The sequence below is a fragment of the Notothenia coriiceps genome, unplaced genomic scaffold, assembly GCF_000735185.1.
Source record: "Notothenia coriiceps isolate Sejong01 unplaced genomic scaffold, NC01 NC01_scaffold00005786, whole genome shotgun sequence".
In the NCBI taxonomy this organism is placed as follows: domain Eukaryota; kingdom Metazoa; phylum Chordata; class Actinopteri; order Perciformes; family Nototheniidae; genus Notothenia; species Notothenia coriiceps.
The window spans coordinates 174,411-191,208 of NW_011338487.1; the positions used below are offsets into that span (position 1 = coordinate 174,411).

At 40.5% G+C, this 16,798-nt stretch overlaps 4 protein-coding genes across 6 annotated transcripts in view; all 4 read left to right on the plus strand.

Annotated features, from left to right (window-relative positions):
* The window catches only part of vps53 (VPS53 subunit of GARP complex), a 25,704-nt gene extending 22,313 nt beyond the window's left edge, over window positions 1-3,391 (plus strand). Inside the window, exons 21-22 of the mRNA XM_010768516.1 lie at window positions 1,633-1,737; window positions 2,393-3,391. Of these exons, the coding sequence (XP_010766818.1) occupies window positions 1,633-1,737; window positions 2,393-2,560 (273 nt within the window). The 3' untranslated portion in view covers window positions 2,561-3,391. The remainder of the gene's footprint in view (window positions 1-1,632; window positions 1,738-2,392) is intronic.
* A 221-nt stretch (window positions 3,392-3,612) lies between these two features.
* rflnb (refilin B) lies at window positions 3,613-6,221 on the plus strand. The gene is made up of 3 exons (XM_010768517.1): window positions 3,613-4,179; window positions 4,616-4,710; window positions 4,922-6,221. The coding sequence occupies exons 1-3, from the start codon at window positions 3,985-3,987 to the stop codon at window positions 5,283-5,285; spliced, it is 654 nt and encodes a 217-aa protein (XP_010766819.1). The 5' UTR covers window positions 3,613-3,984; the 3' UTR covers window positions 5,286-6,221.
* A 1,413-nt stretch (window positions 6,222-7,634) lies between these two features.
* dus4l (dihydrouridine synthase 4-like (S. cerevisiae)) lies at window positions 7,635-10,277 on the plus strand. Its single transcript, XM_010768518.1, has 6 exons — window positions 7,635-7,992; window positions 8,271-8,392; window positions 8,573-8,690; window positions 9,006-9,128; window positions 9,578-9,804; window positions 9,921-10,277. Exons 1-6 carry the CDS (start codon window positions 7,901-7,903, stop codon window positions 10,184-10,186), a joined length of 948 nt encoding a protein of 315 aa, XP_010766820.1. The 5' UTR covers window positions 7,635-7,900; the 3' UTR covers window positions 10,187-10,277.
* A 482-nt stretch (window positions 10,278-10,759) lies between these two features.
* Window positions 10,760-16,798, plus strand: part of LOC104943184 (B cell receptor associated protein 29) — a 7,755-nt gene continuing 1,716 nt past the window's right edge. Inside the window, exons 1-7 of one of the 3 annotated variants that reach the window (XM_010768520.1) lie at window positions 10,760-10,866; window positions 11,300-11,472; window positions 11,689-11,789; window positions 13,253-13,400; window positions 13,485-13,620; window positions 14,590-14,692; window positions 14,801-14,901. In XM_010768520.1, the coding sequence (XP_010766822.1) occupies window positions 11,381-11,472; window positions 11,689-11,789; window positions 13,253-13,400; window positions 13,485-13,620; window positions 14,590-14,692; window positions 14,801-14,901 (681 nt within the window). In that variant the 5' untranslated portion in view covers window positions 10,760-10,866; window positions 11,300-11,380. The remainder of the gene's footprint in view (window positions 10,867-11,299; window positions 11,473-11,688; window positions 11,790-13,252; window positions 13,401-13,484; window positions 13,621-14,589; window positions 14,693-14,800; window positions 14,902-16,798) is intronic. The other 2 variants (XM_010768519.1, XM_010768521.1) reach the window with 2 other exon arrangements.

The window sequence follows — 16,798 nt, forward strand, 5'->3', positions numbered from 1 at the left end:
TTGTAATAAAATGACCGGAACATTTCACGAAAAACCGACCTCATCGGGACCATCATAGTCCTGATAAATTATTCCCAATGTGCCTCGTACTTCTTAAAAGGAAGGTATTCTATCCCACACCACCACAGTACTCTTCCAGAAAAAAGGCATTATACCTAACGGCTTAAAACATACGCCAGCCAATTTCGTGGCGTTTATAGGTGGAGGATCCCAAATAGGTCCCCGGTACATACAAGAATCCCACGACATAAGTAGACCCAATCAGGCGACCCCAATCACGAATTCAGAGCCCCCGGCACCCCTGAGATGACGCACCGTGCTAACCACAAAATAACAAAAAAAAAATTAAACCACTTTCACCGGGGTGACACAAGGCCTCCAGGAAGTCGAAAGAGAAGCAAAGAAGATAAGACAACCACAACAACAACGAACTCCCCCGAATTAGCTAAGCACCACAAAGGGGACAAACAGAAATAACATAACCAAAAAAAAATTCTGACCTGATACTCGTCGCTCACGACGTAACAACTAACCCCTCGTAACACGACACTAAACGACAAGAATCAGGCGGAGGAAGCCCGCGCACACCACCTCCCCGATTATAAGCTCACCTCAAATACAGAAAGAAAAGAACGCAATAGGGGGCCAGATAACTACCAATCAGACTAGTCCTCAGCGGGGAAAGTGTTTTTAAACGTCTGGAAGAGAGTTGTAGCCTGTCATTTTGCACGATATCATTTAACATTGAACATCTCCTGGAAATGCACAGAATATGTCCATTTCCAGGAGAGATTCCATGTTATATCCTTTTTTATGCCCCTTTTTTTCATTCTTAACCCCCCCCCTCCCCTTTTCTGTTTTTTTACAAGGTCCCTACAGGCCTTTCCTTTGGCCTGGCTCCAGGACAGTTGCTAAGTAAATCACAGTCAGCAGGGAAAGCAAAGAATTCCACACAATTCTTTCATGGCTGCTCTTCCCTCTTTTCTCCTGCTTCTGATTTCTAAACTATCTCCCTCACTGTTTCACTCACCTTCCCATATGTTTCACCTTGAGTAAAAAAAAGTAAACACTGACAGATTTGGTCTTTTTTAGAATTGAAGGAAATGAGAAACATTTAGTCAGATGATCCCTGTGTGCATGGAGGTGGGGGTCTGTCAGCCATGTGTTGGTCTGCCTGCTTTGTAGCTGCTGTAAGACATGCTACCCAATCCACGTTTTCCAGTCTCGTGCTCGTATTGTAGGGAAAAAAAGACACCAATAGAATCTAATCCAAAAAGACATGTGCCTCATTAAACCTTTTCTGTCTGCTCTTGACTAATGCTGATTTTTGCCCGGACTCATTATACCCCCAACATAATTACCGGTGAAACCATTTCTTGCCACTGATGCATGGAGTAATTGCCGTGTAAAAGAAAAAAAAGAGTGAGGATCGGGCTCCTAAATTTAGAACCATAGTCCCAACATTGTTTGTAGCCAGAACTACATGCTTTTGTCAGTTGCGGCCCCCCCTTTCCCTCATTTGGGCCGTAGCTGCCCCATGTGGGATCATTTAAAGATCTCTTGGGTCGTCCCATGATGGTTCACAGGAAAGGAGGGAGGGTTGAACCCAACATTAAACTCTACTTTCCACAGGTGGTGATGGCCCCACATGAACCACCAGTGGTGTTTGTTGATAACTACATCAAGCTCCTGGCTGACGGAAATCCTGAGACCTTCCAGAAGATCCTGGACATGAAGGTCAGTTGTTTTTTACTTTAACAGTCATTTCAAAGGATAGTTTGACATTTTTGGAAATACGACTTTTTTTGTTATTATAAAAGCAGAGTGAAAACTTGCTCTCATCTCTTTCTTCAATTTCGAAGCTGGACCTGGACCTAGTTAGCTTAGCCTACTGGAATGAAATAACTGTCAAGGTTTTGTTGGAAGGTAACTAAATCTGCCTACCAGAACCTCTAAAGTGCACTAATTAACAGCTGCACATAAAACCAAAAGTGGTCGTTTCTTTTCACTTTTGTCTTTGGTGTACGGATTAAACAAGATATAACAAGTTAGTTAGTGAGCTTTAGAAGTGTTGGTTGGCAGATTGTGTTACCTTTGATAGAGCCAGTCTAGCAATTGCCCTTCCAGACTTTATGCTGAGCTGACCTAACTGGTTGCTGGCTCCAGCTTCAACATGAACATACAGGTTTAATGCTGTTGAGATCCTTATCTCTCTTTTGGTTGAAAAAAAAAGCGTATCCCTGAAATGTCAAACTATTCCACAGCTTTAGCTTTCACATTGTAATTTAGCATTTTCTCTCTTTTTACCTAACTCGTAGTTTTTAATTTTGTCTTTTCTTGAGAACTAATCGAATTTTCTTTCTTGTGTTTGTTTGTGTGCATGGCTGTGAAGGGTCTGAAGCGCAGTGAACAGAGCAGCATGCTGGAGCTATTCCGGCAGAGGCTACCCACTCCGCCATCAGGGGCCGACAGTGGCCCCTCTCTATTCAGTGCCCCCACCCCGGAGCAAGAGTCTTCCCGCATCCGCAAACTGGAGAAACTCATCAAGAAAAGATTGTGAAATGACAAATTCACTGAAATGTCATCTTGAAAATGTAAAAGACTGAAGGCCTGGATGGTGGTCATGTCAAAGACTTCATTTTATCCATTCAGTCATCATTGAGAAAGAGAATGTTCTGAACGACAATAATATCAACACAAGCTGACGCTGGATTATGAAGACCCTTCCTCAAATGCTACTGGCTGTTGTTGCATATGTCATTCAACTCTGTACATTTTTACCAATGTCTGAGCTTTGTAACATTATTGCGCAGTGTATATACTGTACACTATATAGGGTTGCAGTGCGGCTAACTGTATTCAGTTGGAGATCCTGTAGAGAAATATTCCCATCTTTAGTCAGAAATGAGGCTGGCTTTGTCTTGGCTTTTGAAATCTCTCTAGACTGATTTGCATATGAGAACCAGCTAGCTGAAGACTTTTAACTGATGCCGTTGCTTCGGGTGTATACTATACTGTAAAGTATGTGAGCATTTAGTGTGGCGATCAGTACGATTTGACATTAAATCAAACGTTTGTTTTTGTGTATTATTTATCCTTCTATCGGAATTTGTAGGGCAAACTGCAAATTGAGAAAACTTGTTTCAACACTTTATGTGGTCTTTCATGTATTCTCAGCAATTTCACTTGCAGTATATATCACTCTCTGGAAGACAAATAAAATCAGCTACTTATTTGAAGATCAGAGAGTTTGATGCAGTGCCTCTCAGTTGTAATAAATCAAGAAAATGCAAATGCATTGGTGTACACATTCCTGCATTTAGCTACAAAACGTTGATTCTTTGCCGTGTCTGAATTGTGTCAACACTATTAAAAACATTGCCTCCATGTATCCATGTGTGTACAGAGCTTCAATGTGCACAATACCAATAAATATATCAACCTGATTTTACCAGGATCCAATATTAAATGTGGGGCTGGAAAAGTTCCCATGACCAGCTCCGTCTCTGGTTGCCACTTATCCTGCATCCAATCAGGAGCATGTAAAAGCTCCAAAAGGCGTTTCCTTTGGTGTGTCTGTGGATCTGAAAGCCCCTGTGAGGGAATAAGTTTGAAGACGAGCCGCGGGCAGCAGGGCTCCCTCAGCCTCTCTCTGCTTAGTGCTAAAAGCGGACACACTTTCTGATATTTGTATACACATTCACCGCGCCGGTGATGCTTTGATATTTTTTGAAATCCAAAGTAAAGGACCTTTTTTATTTTTATTTTCCTTTTAACCTCGGGCGCCCCTTGGACCGAATTACCGCCTGGTTGATTATATTTCCAGCGGGCAGACGTGCATCCTGTCAGGGGAGAGGTTAGCAACACCGTGAAGCATTGCAACAAACCCTAACGGATCGGAAAAACACTCCTGAGGAACTGCAATCTGTTATTCTGTTGCAATCTCCGTTTCAGTCGCTGGACTTTTGCAACGTTTGACTAGAAATGGTTGGCAGGTTGAACTTGCCAAATGTTTGTGAAGGAGATCCACTGGATATGAGCTGCAGGGTTGAGAGAGGACTTGACAGCCCGGACTCCGGGTTACCCCCGAGCCCGAGCCCCAGCGCCTGGCTGCTGCCTGTGTGTCCGGATAAAGGTGGCGTGAGCCCGGTGATTGAGGACGAGGAAAGGGTCTCCCTGGTAGGTAATACTACTACCTGAGTATTGTACTGATCTAAGCAGTAATATATAAATTCCCTTTGCATTCAACGACCACAGATTCCATCTGAACATGTACTTGATAGTCTATAAGACTTGGCGTACTACTAGGAATTTAGTATTGCAATTGTGCTAGTTTCCACACATGCTTGTGCAAACGTAAAATGATCATTTATCCTTGAAATTGCAGGGAGTCTTTGGAATAAATGTGTCCACTGCACACAGGACGTTAGCTCAGAAATGGTCACATGTCAGTTAACCTCAATGTTTTTGGAAGTCCTTTGACAATGATTTTAACATAGGCCTACCTGCGAGAACTTGCTGGATGTTCAGAAAGTGGCTTTCTGCTCTGAATGGGCCTATGAGAATTTACACTATTGGCTCTGTTTTGACTGTGTGGCTGACTTCTGCATTGCAGGTTCCAGTTTTACCCACCGGATCTTTCCAGCAGCTACACCCATTGTCCTTTGGGGAAGGCATAGCACTTGATCCATTACCGCCAAAGGAAATACGGTAGGTTGGTTTGCTGCTTGATGATATGCTGCACAAAATGGAACACCCTGAGGAGTTGTTGTATTGTGTACCAAGAAAGCTAACAACTGCAAAGTGTGTAAATGAGCCAACAAGAAGTTGGAGTTGGGCAGACTTGTGTTGTAGTGATATTTAGTGTAGGTATGATTCAGACTAGTTAAAGTAAAACCATCACACTTTCCCTCCTTTACAGATACACCTCATCCGTGCACTACGACTCGGACCGCCACTTCATCCAGGCCCTGGCCCTGCAGCCCACTGGCCGTGGCCTTGAACACTGCAGGCAGACCATCATGGCGGTGCCCCACAGTACCTGGCGCCACTACAAGACACAGTTGGAGTTCCAGCCTCGCCATCGACCACAGCACTTCAAGAGTACCACCATTGTCTACCCCAAGAAAACCAGCGCCCTCTACACCACAGAGCTGAGCTACAACTGCAACCGACTATCTAAACGTTTCCTCTCTAGTGTGGAGCTGGTCGCAGAGAGCTCCCTCAGTGATGGGACAGGTGGCCGGGAACACAAGGGTGCTATGCCCAAGGCCCTTATACTGTAGCTCCCCTAAGGCTGGCTGCCATCCACCTGCTGTGTTGTCTTTTTACACTTGTGTCATCTTTTTCAGTCCCCTTCCTAAACTTCAGACAGGAAGCACCTGTGCTGTGCGACGGTGTTACATGGTCCATACCTGCACCTTTCAATGTGTGGTCTATCCATTGGAAAGGATATTTCATTTAATATTTCACTTTTCACGCAGCTTTTCGGTTTCCAAAGGCATGCTCATGTGTGATTGTTTTGTAATGGCTGTAGAATAGGCTCATAGGACAGGGATGTGGTGAATGTGACATCAATTGGGCAATTATGAATTGTGATTGGTTTTAAATTTGAACTTGAGGCCTGTGTCCACTCAGAACAAGTGATCCCAAACATAGAGAAGAGAGAGATAAAAGGGAAAGTAAAAATAAAATGTGATGCATGCCGGGGTTTAGATGCATGCTAAGAAATCTCAAGCTTATACACACTGTAACTGTTTGTCTACAGAGGATGTAGTGATAATACTTAACACACGTCTTCTTTCTTCACAGGGTATTTTGTGTTTCTGCACAACATAGACACAAACCAAGCTCCCACAAGCCTTCTTTCTGGACATTGCTATGATTCATAATGTATTTTGTAAATGTTGCTAGATAAGGGAACTCTTCTGTTTGTTGAGATGTTGAGATTGATTTTAATGTGTCATGAATTCAGAGTTTACTGAGAAGTGGATATATATGTTTTGATATCATCTACAAGCTGCATTCCACTGCCATCACTTTCTTTGGATTGAAATTGTATTTATTATGTTGGAGTTTCAGTTTCTGAGATTTTATCAGCTGTTTAACGGGTCTCTCCACAGTCATGGCAAGGGATATTTTGTTGATGCCGTTTGAGTCTTATTGATGCTTTTATATATTAATCGCTGCAGTGCCAGTTTGAAATAAAGTGCTCATCAGTTCAATGTTGTATTTTATGAGGTGGGGGGGGACACATTTCCTATAGATCTTTTCAGGTAGGAAATGAACGGGTACTTTTGAATTTGGGTTACCCGCATCAGACCACTCACAGGGAGAGATATATTTAGAATTGTGCTGCTCTGATGCTCTCCTGTGGCCAGAGAGGGAATTACAGAGGACTACCTGTCATTCCAAAGTGAGGTTGATTCTTTGCTTCAAATCCATCCATCCATCCATCTTCTCCCGCTTATCCGTGGTCGGTCGCGGGGGTAGCAGTTCCAGCAAAGAGCCCCAAACTTTCTTTTCCCTGGCCACATCAACCAGCTCTGACTAGGGGATCCCAAGGCGCTCCCAGGCCAGCAAAGAGATATAATCCCTCCACCTGGTCCTAGGTCTGCCCTTTGGTCTCTTCCCAGCTGCTTCAAATCAAGTTTTCTATATTTAAGACCTTTGTTTGGATTTAATAAAACTTCACTTTGTGATACATAGAGATAATTAAGATAACATGCATTTGGACTTTTTTCTAATTTCACAAAAAGCTAGTAACAACATTAAATCCAACAAGAAATCTCTGTTTTTATGATTAATAAGTATGTTCTACCGAATGGATTCACTCACCACACCATTAGGGCTTATTCTATAAGTTCAGTGTTTGTTGAGCATTTCTTTGCGAGGGTGGTTACCATGGACTGTATATATATAAAAGGTGGTTACCCAGAAGATGCCTCCACCACTGGCAGTCTAAGACCTGATGAAAGTAGGTATTACGTGACTTCTTGCATAATTTCCTCAGTGTATTTCAGTTTTCCCTTTTCACATCTGACCCATTGTTCCACCAATGGAGATGCTTTTGCACAACCTGCTAAGTATTGAGTGTATCAGTTAGAAAAGGCTGTTCAAAATTGTATTTACTAGATTTAATAAAGTGTCACTGAAGCCACAGCATTTAATATATTTTCTCTAGCTTGTCTTCCTTTATGTTTAAGGTGCCAAAATATTGTATTTTCATGTAAAGATAGTACACAGGATGAATGTAAGTTGGTGCTCTAAGTGTCAAAAATAATGTAATGTTCGTATTCCCATCAAACCAGCTTTGCCCTGTTTCTTGATGGCTTTGGAATAGTTTGTACGTCCCTACACATATGCAATGAGCCAATTTATAGTACACAAACTCATGCTTAGGCTTTTTGTGCGCTTCAGTGAACCAAAAGCTAAAAAAACGACACTTTCCCACAGCACCTGAAAGCAGCATTGTATGATGAACTACATTAAACACAATTTCAAGGGTTTCAATATTTTTCTTAATACAAAATGACTGCATGTTAAACAAACTGAACTATTTAAATTGTTTGATAGATTATGGTAAGGATTTTGAAGAAAAAAAAGATAGACGTACACATCGATACATGTATGACGTATGGGTTCAGAGGTCGTTAACACGCCTACATTTATCTTCCGCATGTGGACTGAAAGTACCGTTGTTTATAAGTGATACGAAGTAACCCTAGCAAAATATGTAGCTGTATGTGACTGTGTGGGATTTTACTTTGTATTTTCACTCTGTTCTTGTCTTTGAAACAATGAAATAGATGCAACGACATAACCTATCCTTAAACTAAACTCTTGGATAGCTTGTGGCTTGTTATGCTAACTGGCTAGCAGACAGTACTACATGTGAAGAATGGAGACTTCTAACCATAGCAGCAGTATTATGGACATGTTTGAAAAGGGAAAGGTCCTGAAAATATGTGCTCCGATGGTACGATATTCAAAGTAAGTGGAGGCTGTTTTTATTATGTACTGGTAGCTATTCATTTAGCTATTTTTGCTTATAACGTCAGTGAACCATTAACCACGTGAAATTCTATAAGAAAACACGTCCAAGTTAAATGCATAATGTTAAGCAATTAACGTTAGTTTTCCTAATTTTACAACAGTTTGAAGTGCTCTGTGTCCTGCCTTAAACATGAGACATGCTGTAGGTAGTGGTACAACTGCCCTTTGTTGTGTGTCTGTTGCATACCATGCGAAATAAAGTATTTGTTTCATAGGCTTGCATTCAGGTCCTTGGTGAGGAAATACAACTGTGATATCTGCTTCACCCCAATGATAGTGGCTGATGACTTCATGCGATCAGTCAAAGCCAGAGACAGTGAATTCACTACCAATGAAAGTGAGTGGCAACATTAAAATGTGAGCGTAATCATTGTGTTTCTGTAATGTGTTGCTCCAAGCAAGGCCACTTTGAAATGATTAGCATTTGTACACAAATATGTCAATCTTGCCTGTAAATAAATGTCTTGTTGACACTTGATTTGTATTATAGTTGTGTGTTATTCCTTTTCCTCCTCAGGTGACCGGCCTCTGATAGTGCAGTTTGCTGCCCATGATGCCCAGACTCTGGCTGATTCAGCCTGTGTGGTAGCACCTTTCTCAGATGGAGTTGACCTCAACTGTGGCTGCCCCCAGAGGTACAGTCACTGACAGCAGGCCCTGATACAATATGGGCTCAGTTCATTTTTGTGTAACTTTATTATTTAATCAACTGGATTTTATAGAGGCTCAAAATCTCACATTTAATTAATTTCTTCACTTCTAATAGAATAACAAAATAGTATGTTTCTGTTTTTATGTTATGGTTTTATTTTGAATATTAATGAAGTGTTACCCTGAAGGACAGTTATACAGAAAAACTCTCTTAAACTCTTTGACAACTAAGCATGCTTGAAGATCTTTCCGAAGGTTTTATCTCAGTTGTTTGGTTAACTTTGTTGTTGTGTTTTCAGATGGGCTACGTCAGCTGGGTATGGTGCATGCCTCATCAACAAGCCTGAACTGGTGAAAGACATGGTCACACATGTCCGAAACCAAGTAGACAATCCAAATTACACAGCATCCATTAAAATAAGGTAAACACCCTTCACCCACTTATAATATGTATTTAGTTATATATCTGATGTTATACTTCAGCTACACTACAAGGCTTATATATTGGCAGATATACACTTATTGCAGTTACATCATTATCTTATTGCCGGCCAGAAATCATGTCAGTACTTTTTAAAAGGTCCTCTTCTGTATTCTTGGTCAAAATTGAATATATGTTTAAAGGTTTAAAGGATTTGGATCAAGATTGTTTGTTTAAGTTATATGTCTATACTTTAAAAGACCCATTACACCAGCATTGTCGTAAATAATCCATTCATGTTTAATACTTTATACTGTGCCAGTTAAAAACGTTTGCATATTTCAATAATCAATACATGTAGAATCCGTACCTAGTACCTTTATGTGTTAAAAATCATAGTCAAAACCTAATAATAACACTAATACAAAAATAAATGAACTTCACCCACAGAATTCACAAGGACCTGAGGCAGACAGTAGATCTGTGCCAGAAGGCTGAATCAGCAGGAGTCTCATGGATAACTGTTCATGGCCGCACAGCAGAAGAACGCCACCAGACAGTCCATTATGATGCCATCAAGTTAATCAAAGACAGCGTGTCCATCCCTGTCATTGCCAATGGGGACATAAAGTACCTTCGTGATGTGGAGTCCATTCACCAGCTCACTGGTGTCGATGGTATGTTTGTTTACAACAAATCCCAGTCTTGAACAAGTACATTAATACATCTAGACAATAATAATGACAATATTCCCTTTTGAATTTGCTAATTTCTTGTTTTCTTTTCTTTATAGGTGTTATGGCTGCACGGGGGTTGCTTGCAAACCCTGCCATGTTCAGCGGCTATGAGGATGCCCCTCTGGAGTGTATATGGGACTGGGTGGACATGGCTATAGAGCAGGGAACTTCATTCACCTGCTTCCACCAACACCTTATCTACATGCTTGAGAGGGTTAGCTCCATGCCTGAGAAAAAAGTTTTTAATTCTCTATCCAGTACCTCAGCTGTCATAGATTACCTCCAAAACACATATGGGTTGGTGCGTGATCTGGCAACATGAGAATATGAAAATGTGATATTTTAGATTTTAACATTTTAACATTTTCTTGTTTCTGTGTCTTTTTTATGCCAAATAAAACTGCTAAGCTATTGAGGTGAATCACTGATGTCTTTTTTATTCTGATAATCTCTCCCATGAAGCCAGATCTTATCAGTATCTTGTAGAATATATTCATTTGTAATAATTGCTTGTCTTAAACAGTGAGGAATACTACTGACGCTTGATTTCTTTTTTTCGTCTCACAAAATATATATAACGTGGAACATTGGATACATACATATAACAGCATCACAAAAAAATAATATATTCAGCATCATGGATTGACTTTATATTATTTATTAGCAGTCTTTTATATTAGAAAATACAATTTAAATAAGTACAAGGTAATACTGGTACAGAGTTTATATTGTCTTTTATATGCTATGTGTATATTGTTTATCTTGTAAAAAAATAAATTAACAAACGACTGTGAAGTTCTCCGCCCTGGTGATTTTTGATAACTGCCAATGAAATATTTTTATTCTGAAAAGAAAGGGAACCGGAAGTTGGATTTAACTAACGAGCCGCCTTAGAAACCACAGGAACAGGAAGTGAGACTCATAGCCTATAAACTTTCTCTGGCTGATTTCAGGAGTTACTATAGTTACTCTCTTTTAATTCGTATTTTTAGTAATTTGCTGGTAAGTTGTGCATCTTTGATTTGGAATTCTGACACAAAGCAGTCTACCTTCTTGCCATTTTAAAGTGTTGAGCTTGTTAACAATAGCTTAGGCTATTTCCTTATCGCCAGGATAGTTAACGATAGCTTTTAGTATAACGTTAGCTTATATTCATGAAGCATTGGATTTATGATGTAAAGAGTGAAATAATATGTTTCGTACATTTGCCTCCAATAAATACAAAGCACACTGTTTGTGGCAGTGTGGCGTAGATTGCAGTGACGTGAGTTTGCATGAGTTTACGTTAAGGTATTGTGAACTATGAACAGAGTGGATAAGAAGCTTAAGATACATATTTCTCAACTGAGGTTGCATTGTTGTCGAAGTGGAATTAAAGCCATTTGTGCTAGCTAAACCTCCCAACTGTACTGACTGAGCTTTTTGTTCTGTATAGTCACAACCCAGGTCTTGCCTGTTTTTCTTGATAGCATCGTGCCTATATTCGTCAGGTTTTCATCAGAAGCTCCCACTAAAGATGACGCTGCAATGGACTGTTGTGGCCCTCTTTCTCTATGTGGAGATGGGCATTCTTGTCATCCTCTGTTTACCCTTCATCTCAGCCAGGAGGTAAGTAGTAGTCTCCCAAAACCCTACATGTAGTTCATATTTGTATTATCACAACATGATCTCATAATATACCCAACTGAAAGATAGGGTAAGCGTTGCACCTTGCTGTGACAATAGTGATTTTGCAAAAGATTGTTATTGTATATTGCATAAAGGAGGAGTCAGTGACATTCTGCCTGTCAATAAATGCTTGTGTTTATGTGTGGGTGGTTACAGATGGCAGAGTATTTTCCAGCTGAGGATCTGGAGCTGTATGTCGAGGTTCTGGAACAAAGTGTTTCTTACAATGATTATAATACTCATTGTTCTCTTCCTTGGTAAGTAAAATATGAAGTGTGAACAGAATGTTTTCTTCATGTTGATTGATCATAATAACCAACCATATAGGGGACAGGGACCCTCAAAGTTGTCTCCTATTTAATTTCTACACTGCCTACAGACACAGTTATCCTCTTAAAATTATATATAAATAAAAGTATGGTTTGCTGATAATCTAAAGTTTATTAGAGTTATCCACAATATTAACAATCTTAGTAATTTGGGGGTCATTTGGTCCCAAAAATGTGTGTATTTTATAAGGTAGACACTTCTTTACCTCATGTTGCCATCACTATTGGTCATGCAACAGCAGTTTTCTGAGTATGTTTTGGATGAATCCCTGAGCCATACACAGCAACAGGCAGAGCGTCACTCAGATCGAGCAGAGCATCCCTTTACTTTTGTCTTTAACATACACCTTCACATGATTTTGCACCACACAGTTTTGCTGACTTGTTCTTCCCTATTATGTAAGTTTATTTAACTTCTTCTGTCAGTCATGTGATGATAAACAAATGGTAAAACTGAAGTAAGATTAAGCAGAAAAATTATAGGCGACATTAAGTATTGATATGTTTGGACTAACCTACCCAATTCACTAAACCTGCATCCTACAAATTACTTAAGGAAAAAATAAGGACAAAAATAACTACGTATGTATTTTGGATAAATATATTATCATTAAGGTTCATCAAACCACTTTCTTGCACTCTCTCAAATAGATTGCCTGTATAGAGAGGCGAAGTCCCGCCCATCTACTTCCGACCCATGGGACCTTATTTCGGAAAAATTATGTAATGAAGTCAATGGGGAGAGAAAACGTATCTTTCGATCCCGTTTGAATTGTGCCACGAATTACACATATAATAACAAATAATTTCCACGTCAAAAAAGTCACAGTTTGTCGTAAAACTGTTGAAATATAAGACTATGAAAAATACACAACTAGAAAGACTACAAATCCCAGAATCCCCGTCCTGCATGATGGCTCTTACGGAACCGACTAACTCCCCTTCTGTGTACAGCTCTCACCATGTCCAGACTTGTAGTGATTTTCACCTCTTTTAATACTTTTCGCCTCATTCTGAAAGAAAGAAGTGAAATGTGCCAACGTGACGGCCGTCTTGGTGTGTGGTGCGAGACGGGAGATGTAGTTCATTGAGCGGTTTCACACAAAGTAATGTGTTACTTCACAGTTTTACGACACATTTGTATTTTTTTGACTTGCAAAATTATCTTTTAAATTGACAAACATTATGTGTGTAATTCGTGGCACAATTCAAACGGGATCGAAAGATAATCTTTCTCTCCCCATTGACTTCAATACATAGTTTTTCAGAAATAAGGTCCCATGGAGCTCCCCGGAAGGGGAGGGACTTCGCCTCTCTATGGAGAATTACCTCAAAATTCCCCAGTATAAAAAGTCTAACTCTGTGGTCATTGTCTACTTGTCTTTCTTTAGATGCAGTGCGTGAGGTGAGAAAATATTCAGCTAAAGATCTTAGCTCCGATGCCAAGCTGCAGCCCAACATGTTCGATCACCTCCACATGAAGCTTTTCAGAGCCCAGAGGAACCTCTACATCTCAGGCTTTGCTGTCTTCCTCTGGCTGTGAGTCTTTGTTGTCTTATACTGATACCATAACATATCAAATGTGTTTCCCAGACCCCTGTAATTCCCACTGTCTTTTTGCAGGGTCATGAAGCGAGTGGTCACCTTGATAAACCAACTGGCATCAGCGTCTGGCAGCACGGCTGCTCTTCAGCTGCAGGCTGACAACGCTAACCAGGCTGCCAAGAAATACACAGAGGACAATGAGCTGCTGAAAAAGGTTCGGCATAGACTACACTAAATATGTTTTATATAATGCAAAATCTTCGTCAGACAATGAATAAGTCTGACACCCTTCTAGGGATGCCAGAAACTGACCATGATCAAAATCGGACAGCCCTGGCGAATAATAATCGATTATTCGACGCCCGCCCCCCCTCTTTACTTTGTTCATCATTAGTTGTGTTCTCGCTCCAATAAATCAATCGCGCGTGTGACGGAGAGGGGGGGGGCGGTGGTGTGTAGCAGTAACTCTGCGCTGCTGGCTTCCTCCAAGTTTACAGTAAAACAAACTGGTGGTGTGACGGGTGTGACCAATGGCCATTTACAATTATTAATACTATTATTAGCATTAGTCTATATTTTTGGTTGAAACTAAGCCAGAAAAAGAAAAAAAAACATAAATAATAATATATATAAATAAAATCGAATTTTTAAAATAATTTTCGATTATGGAGACTAACGAATATTAGAATAATCGAATAATCGCTGGCATCCCTACACCCTTCTAATGAACAATGTACCTGACTTCTAAAAGCAAACAAAATGTGTCGGACTTTATATGTTGCTTTTTTTGCTTATAATTTAAACTCCTCTTGCAGTGGAGATTCTTTTTAGACATTGTGAGACAGTTTAAAACATTTCCAGTTATTTAAGGCCAGATTCCTGGGTGTTTTCTTTCTTTTAACATCCACTCCTCTTGTCCAGGTGAGTGGCCAATGGGTGGTCAGAGTCAGACTTTAGTTAATGTACCTTGTGTTGTCCAAAACCCTGTTATTTACAACCATCTGTTTGTTTTTTGCTTGTATATAGAGACAGACACAATTGACCCACCTATGTTTGAGACACTTATCTATCATACTTCGTTTGCTTCCCTTCATTAACCGTCTTTAAATGTGAAGACACACTGTGAACATTTCATCTCATCGTAGCAGTTAGCTTGACAAGTAACTGTGATAATCATTTTCAGACTCTGATGGAGGGGAAGGGCGATAAGGCTACTGCAGAGGGCATGGAGCTGTTGAGGAAAGAAGTGGAGAAAACGAAAGAGGAGCTGAAGACCTCAGAAGATGGTAAATATCCATGTACATGTGCAAATATCCTCCGTCATGTTAAATAATTTTCGCACATCGTCTAAAATGTGGCTTCCCTATGTTAATGTGTGCTTGTTTCCACTTCAGCTGTGAAGAAGTCCCAGTCCGAGGCAGACGTAATGAAGAAGCAGGCAGATGGTCTCGCCAGGGAGTACGACCGACTGCTGAGAGAACATCAGGAGCTCCAGGTGATGCTAGCTCTTAAATACAGCTGGATAATGACTTGTTGGGTCATTCGCTACCTAGACATAACAGTTTCAGAGTGCAGTTAAACCTAATCATCATCATCATCATCATCATCATCATCAGGCAGGTGGGAGGCTTCTCCGTATTTCAAGTTTTAGGAAGCCTGTCCATTTCATTATCGGCTAAAAGTATGTTTCCTTAAGTGCTAGGCACTATGTTTTGACATACAAATACTGGTAATTATAATGAAAGAGTTACATTTAAAGAAGATCAAGGGATTAGATTTCGTTATTACCATTTCATTTGTAAAGGTTAGTGAAAACCCCAATGGATTAATGGGTACCACTTTACAATAAGACTACCCTCATAAAGGATTCATAAAGGGTTTAGAATTAGGTTGTAAACACTTTATTAATCATTAAGAACCATTTATAAACCAGTTCTAACATAGTTTTCATACATCAACACAGGCTCACTATTTGGCAAGATGAATAAGCCTTATATTGGCTACTTAGCGAGAATCAACTCAGTGAACAACAGATACCAAGGATGCTGGCTGATGAAGAAGATGTAGTAAGCTAAGTAGCCATAAGGCTTAGCAGTACAGATAAATGTGGGCTCACTATTTGGCAGCAACGTCAACAGTCCCTGTTCATGCTCAATGTCTATAAACAGCTTATAAGATTTATTGAAATGTGTTCACACCTAATTAATCAATGAATACAAACATTTACCCTTTTAGAAGGTATGTCTTACTTTTAAGTGTGTACCAAAAACCATTATAACACACTATAGCAAAGGAAACCACAAAATATACTTAGGCCCTTTTTAAAGCTAGCATACTGAGCCACAGCTGAAGTAGAGGTGTTGCCGTAAATTCTCCTTTTCAATGTGTTTTTTAACTGTTAAACATGAACACCTGAACCTTTTACAGAAGAAAATCGCCTGCCACCATGGAAGCACACTTGTCTTGGTTTGCCATTTGGCTGGCCTTAATTAATTGGGATTGTCTCCTGCACGTCATGCACACTGCTTTATACGTCAGTGTCAGAGGATAAGTACGTGTACACTGGAGCAACTTACCACGACTTGAAGCAAATCACTTCTGTACACGGGACCCGAGACTTCTGGGAAGGAATTAAGGTAAACTATGCTTGTATGTAAGCTTGATGTTTAATTCACTACGCTAACTTATTGTCCATTCTTGATTGAAGCCTCGACACTAAACTTGACTTGTCGTCAGCAAAATGCAGTGGTCACCTCAGCAGTTTTTTCACCCACATGCAGCCTCTATTGTTCCACCTGAACCTGGGAAAGACAAAGCCAGAAGCAGAAGTGTAAGACACCTGGACTCACTTGACTCTGAAACATCACCTCAGGACGATTCCTTACTATTTACGGCAAATTTCACAACACAAGGACATTTCGGACTTTAAATTCGAGTAGCGTCCTTTGTAGGAGCCCTAAAGAACGGGATACAGAGTTCTACTTCTCGCTTCACTGGAGCCATCAAGGTTTTCATCAATGTATAACAAAGTACTGGAAGCATTGGCAGAGGCCATGCAGCTCCTCCCCACACTCCAGGCAGACACCAGAGATCGCTCCTGAAGACGAAGGAGAGTCATGTCGACACCCACTACATAGCGCTATCGCTCTGTGACAAAAGAGGCCGGTCTGTAGGCCTTCTTTCGGGAAACAATGACCTAAAATAGAAGGGATAAGATGGAGGATAGACGTACATACAGAGGAGGTGTGAAATCCCGGTCACGTTTCCTATTTTTATCTTGAATACCAGCAACTGTGAACGCTTCCTGGGCTAAGGGAAAAAGACCACCCCGGAAATGCGAGCGTGGAGTTTCTGGACCCCCAGACAACACACACGCTCGGCCATTTCCTCTT

What these genes read in the sequence shown, in the direction of transcription:
- rflnb (XM_010768517.1), top strand. Translation starts at nt 3,985, where the DNA reads ATGGTTGGCAGGTTGAACTTGCCAAATGTTTGTGAAGGAGATCCACTG. An exon ending in ACGAGGAAAGGGTCTCCCTG is followed by an intron (nt 4,180 to 4,615) that starts GTAGGTAATACT and finishes TCTGCATTGCAG; the next exon opens with GTTCCAGTTTTACCCACCGG. An exon ending in TTACCGCCAAAGGAAATACG is followed by an intron (nt 4,711 to 4,921) that starts GTAGGTTGGTTT and finishes CCTCCTTTACAG; the next exon opens with ATACACCTCATCCGTGCACT.
- dus4l (XM_010768518.1), top strand. Translation starts at nt 7,901, where the DNA reads ATGGAGACTTCTAACCATAGCAGCAGTATTATGGACATGTTTGAAAAG. An exon ending in TGAATTCACTACCAATGAAA is followed by an intron (nt 8,393 to 8,572) that starts GTGAGTGGCAAC and finishes TTTCCTCCTCAG; the next exon opens with GTGACCGGCCTCTGATAGTG. An exon ending in AACTGTGGCTGCCCCCAGAG is followed by an intron (nt 8,691 to 9,005) that starts GTACAGTCACTG and finishes TTGTGTTTTCAG; the next exon opens with ATGGGCTACGTCAGCTGGGT.